The 4547-nt window shown below is 34.9% G+C and overlaps 1 protein-coding gene across 1 annotated transcript; it reads left to right on the forward strand.

Annotated features, from left to right (window-relative positions):
- Positions 1–717: 717 nt before the first annotated feature.
- LOC112461897 lies at positions 718–3658 on the forward strand. Its single transcript, XM_025027314.1, has 2 exons — positions 718–3334; positions 3537–3658. Exons 1-2 carry the CDS (start codon positions 2898–2900, stop codon positions 3538–3540), a joined length of 441 nt encoding a protein of 146 aa, XP_024883082.1. The 5' UTR covers positions 718–2897; the 3' UTR covers positions 3541–3658.
- The last annotated feature ends 889 nt before the right edge of the window (positions 3659–4547 follow it).

Raw genomic sequence — 4547 nt, forward strand, 5'->3', positions numbered from 1 at the left:
GCTACCCAGAACTCGACTCACTCTATTCGAGAAGAAAAGGGGTTGAGCGAGAAAGAGAATTGCGGCCAGCCGTCTTTTTTTGTTGGGCTGTGATCAGTAATTCAACCTATAGCATTAGGGGCTGCACACAATGAAAGGAATAGAGAACAGGGAACGGGAAATAGGGAACAGGAAACAGGGAACAGGGAATAGGGAATAAAAGAACAGTTTAATATTAACATATGCATTATTCACATATCGGGTATGCAAAATATAAAATAAAATTTTATTAGTTTTTTAACAGTTATTGAACTGTTCTCTACTATTCCTTTTATTGTGCGCAGCCCCTTAGAGTTGCAGTATAAGTATACACAGTAGAGAGACTGAACTTTTTTGGTGCAGGTAATAAATTCTATCCTACCAGGAATATGGAGGCCTGTATGTATGACAAAGAGAAAGATACTTCTCTCTCTTTCTCTCTTAAGCGCTCGTACAGCTCAGAAAATGGCGACGAGTCCGTGACCTGGTACCCATTACATCAAAGGTGCCGACGCTCAGTGTCACTACTATATGTACTTATACTAGGGTGCGTTCAGGAATTACGTTTAGGCGCACATAGGTAACTCTAATGCTATAGTGTACGTAACTATAGCTTAGAATTACCCAGGTTAAATTTTTGAATGCAGCTCTGTGTTAGAGTTACCTAGGTGTACCTAGGCGTAATTTGAATGCACCCCTGCTGTACTTTACGACAACAATTGAATACCATTGACCAATCAAAAGTCTGCTAAATAAAGGGAGGACGGTCGCAAAGCAACCCGTCTTTATCTTCTCGTGACCCAGGCGCTAAGCTAGGATGGGAATTCACATTCCAGTGTTGTATATAGTTCTATGGCTTAATTTACACCGTAGAAACTCTTGATACCAAGGGTATCAAGCTAATGCGGACTAAGCGTTAGATACATTTCTGTTTACATCGACCGTGTTAAATCATATTAGTGATTTTTTCAAGACGTTTTTCAATTTCGATTACGCATACAATGGGTATGTATCAAGCCAATCAGACAACACATTAAGAATGCATTTGATACGCGTATCAACTTAGTCTGATACAGGCTGTTCTCGAGTATCGTACCATTCTGATACTCCGTTGTTTACATCGATCGTACCAATGGATTTAGTCCTAATATAATACTTGGTATGCGTATCAAATGCTTGGTGTAAACAAGATTTACACGCTTAAACTTAAGACGCCCTGGTAAAAATTACCGTTAGAAACGAAAAGAAACGTATAGTAAAACAGTCAGAAACGGATAGAATGCATGTTCTATTACTATGACGTTTTACTATGCGTTTCTTTCCGTTTCTAACGGTAATTTTTACCAGGGCGGTATATAATCATATGTGTATGCTGGATATTCACTTGTCGCTGCCTATGCATATTGAGTTTTTATTTGTATATTCGATTTCATGTACAATTAAAATTTTAAAGCAAAAAAATCATTAACAAGAATTCATAGCAAAATCAAAAGGCTGATAATTGCGATCATATCCAAAATTAAACTATATACGGGTCCAGAAGTTAATTTTAACACACATCTAGTGCGACACTTTATTTCAAAGTATTTAACCTTTTTGCTATGGTGGCGTTGGCCGAATAGCGATTATGAGGTACGGCAGCATAAGCCGCCAGCACTGTTTTAACTTGTTGCATTAAAGATATATAATTTTTCAAGCACAAAAGTAAAACGGGATTTACATAAGTACAAAATTATATTTTAAAATTATATTTCATTATTATTTTAAACTTCGTATTTAATATACGCTACAAGCAAAGTTAGTACCAATACGGCTATGCCGGCTATAGAGCCGGCGCTAGTATCTACGAATGTCACATGGATGCCGGCTACAGACAACATTATAGGAGCAAAAAGGTTAATGCTTATGGGAAATAAGGATGACATTTAGTAAAAAATGCCGAGTAGGTTGGTTGTGCTAAGAACAATATTTATACAAAATGCAAATACGTATTGTAAAGTACTCAATGTACGTTGTTCCATAGAATAGATTTTTAAATTAAAGTGATAAATAAATACGACTTGGAGATTCTTCACGAATTTACAATTTAGATGAAACGAAAACCATGACAGTTCAAAATAGTGGAAAGATAATTGCTGAAAAAAGTTTCAAAGCTGTGTGTAAAATCAAAAGTGTGGAAAAGGGAGTTCTTGTTACAACATGTTGCATTGCCCGTGCTGATGGAAACTATATATTTACCACCTGTTTTGATATTTCCTCGGATGAATTACCGCGATCACATGCTGACTGGTGCTCCGCCTAACTCGATGGGTCTGGCCAATCCATCAGGCTGGATGACCAATAAACTTTTTGTTAAAACAATACAGCATTTTATACAATTTTTATACAGCACGAAGGATAACTTATCACTTTTGATCTATGACAACCATAAGAGTCAAATAAGTTTAGAAGTCCTTGAGTTAGCAAAAGCAAATGGTGTCTACTCTGTCTACATTTTAACGCTACCTCCGCATTTATCACACCGGATACAGCGCCTTGATGTTGGTCTATACGGTCCATTCCAGAAGTTTTACAATTCTGCTATTGATTCATGGATGCTGAGTCACCCGGGCAAAACAGTATCAATTTATGAAGTAGCTAATTTTGTCGGCATAGCCTTACCACGCGCTATGGCACCAAATAACATTAACAATGCTTTTAAAAAGACAAGAATTTTTCCTTAGGACCCACATGCATTCAGCGATGAAGATTTTAATTTTGGAACGGCCTTTCCATCAAGTGTGACAACAGAGGAAACTGACAACGTAGCAGGTCCATCACAATCTTCTTTACAATAAGTAAATGCTGTAGCAAACGACTCATCAGGCACGCCATCGAGAATGTCTGTAGCAAATGATTCATCAGGCACGCCATCAAAGATATTAATAGATAAAGATTTACAGTCAACGGCACAAGAAAAAGAAGCAGCTGACGAGGTCCCAAGCCAGTTTAAAAGTCCCGCAGAAATTAGAGGCTATCCAAAGGCAATACAAACGAGAATGTCGCGGAAATTGAACGGCACGTCGTCGTCGTCGTCGGGCAGGTTAATTCAAATGGATCCTAATGTCGTGCCGCCTCGCAAACGCATCCTGCGAGAGCTAGAGAGAGTCTCGTTGGAGGATCAGGCGTCCAAGAGGCATCAGTATGGAACTAGAAAACGTAGACAGCAGGGTAGCAGCAAAATTTTTACTGATTCTTTGGAGAAAAAAAACTTAGTAGAAAAAAAGAAAAAACAAGAAGAAATGGAAAATAAGACACGAAAGAGAAAACCAAAAAAGTAAATAGACGTTCTTACAGTTATTAATAAAAGAGTTATTAATAAATTAGATAAAGAAAAGAGTATAAACGTTTATGTTTTTTGTTAGTAAAAAAGTTTGAACATTTGTTTTGTTTGTAAAAGAATGAGCATTTATGTCTTTGGTTTCTAAAATGTTATTTTTGATCAAAGAAAACATGTCAGAAAAAAGTTTTTCTTCCAGATAATAATATTTCAATAGTGGGTAGTTCGGATATCTTGTCTGTCCTGTAAAATCTTGAACAGTGTGATAAAAAATATATAAAATAAAATATATTTTCAACTTTTGTGTAACATTTTGTTCTAAAAAAGAACACGTACACAACAAATATAATTAAAAAAAAAAAAATAAATAAAAAAAAACACGTACACAACAACTGTAATAAAGAAACATCATTAAAAAAAATTAGATGTTACTACTAATTTATACTTTTTATAATTTTACTTCCTATTTACTTGATGCAAATAAACTTTCGGGTATCACTGTAAATATTTTAAAGAAATCAGATATTACTGATTTATCATATCTGCTTGACGCAAAAATTCTGATATTATTGCTTTTATAGTTAAAAATACAAATAAAATTATAACATCAAATATCATTAAAAAAATTTTGTCTATAATGAGTTTGCATAAAGCACGTACATTCGGTTATTGGCGTTATTTTCCTTTTTTAGAAAAATGTAACTTTTGTAGATCTGTATGTGATCTGGTAGTAATTAGGAAAATTTAAAATATATATCCTTATAAACATTTAGTCTAATAAAAAAAAACTATATTTCTTGTTGACCTTTGTGAAAAATTCTATAAGCGCTTTTTAAGGCGCTCATTGTAACACAATTTAGTATCAGAGATCTGTATTACAGAACGGTTATAATGGCACTGAGAAAAAAACACAGGAAGTTGTGGAATTATTTCGAGGATTTAAAACCCCTGCTGGTAAAGTGCACGACCTGTAAAAAAAAAATTAAGGTATCTCACCCAGAAAACTGCATAACAACAATGAGAGTACACTTAAGTAAACATGGAATATTTCTCAATAATGACACTTGCACACTACCTGACGACTTAAAACAATATTACTCGGAGTTATCGGGATATAAGGCAAAATGTAATGATTGCGGCATAACATTATCCTTCTTAACAAGTATTGGAAATTTACGAAGACATTTAAGAAGACATTGCACAAGAATCC

This window comes from Temnothorax curvispinosus, unplaced genomic scaffold, assembly GCF_003070985.1.
Source record: "Temnothorax curvispinosus isolate PA1 unplaced genomic scaffold, ASM307098v1 QBEX01011868.1, whole genome shotgun sequence".
Lineage (NCBI taxonomy): Eukaryota > Metazoa > Arthropoda > Insecta > Hymenoptera > Formicidae > Temnothorax > Temnothorax curvispinosus.

Coding starts and splice junctions, on each gene's coding strand:
- LOC112461897 (XM_025027314.1), top strand. CDS start 2,898: ATGTCTGTAGCAAATGATTCATCAGGCACGCCATCAAAGATATTAATA.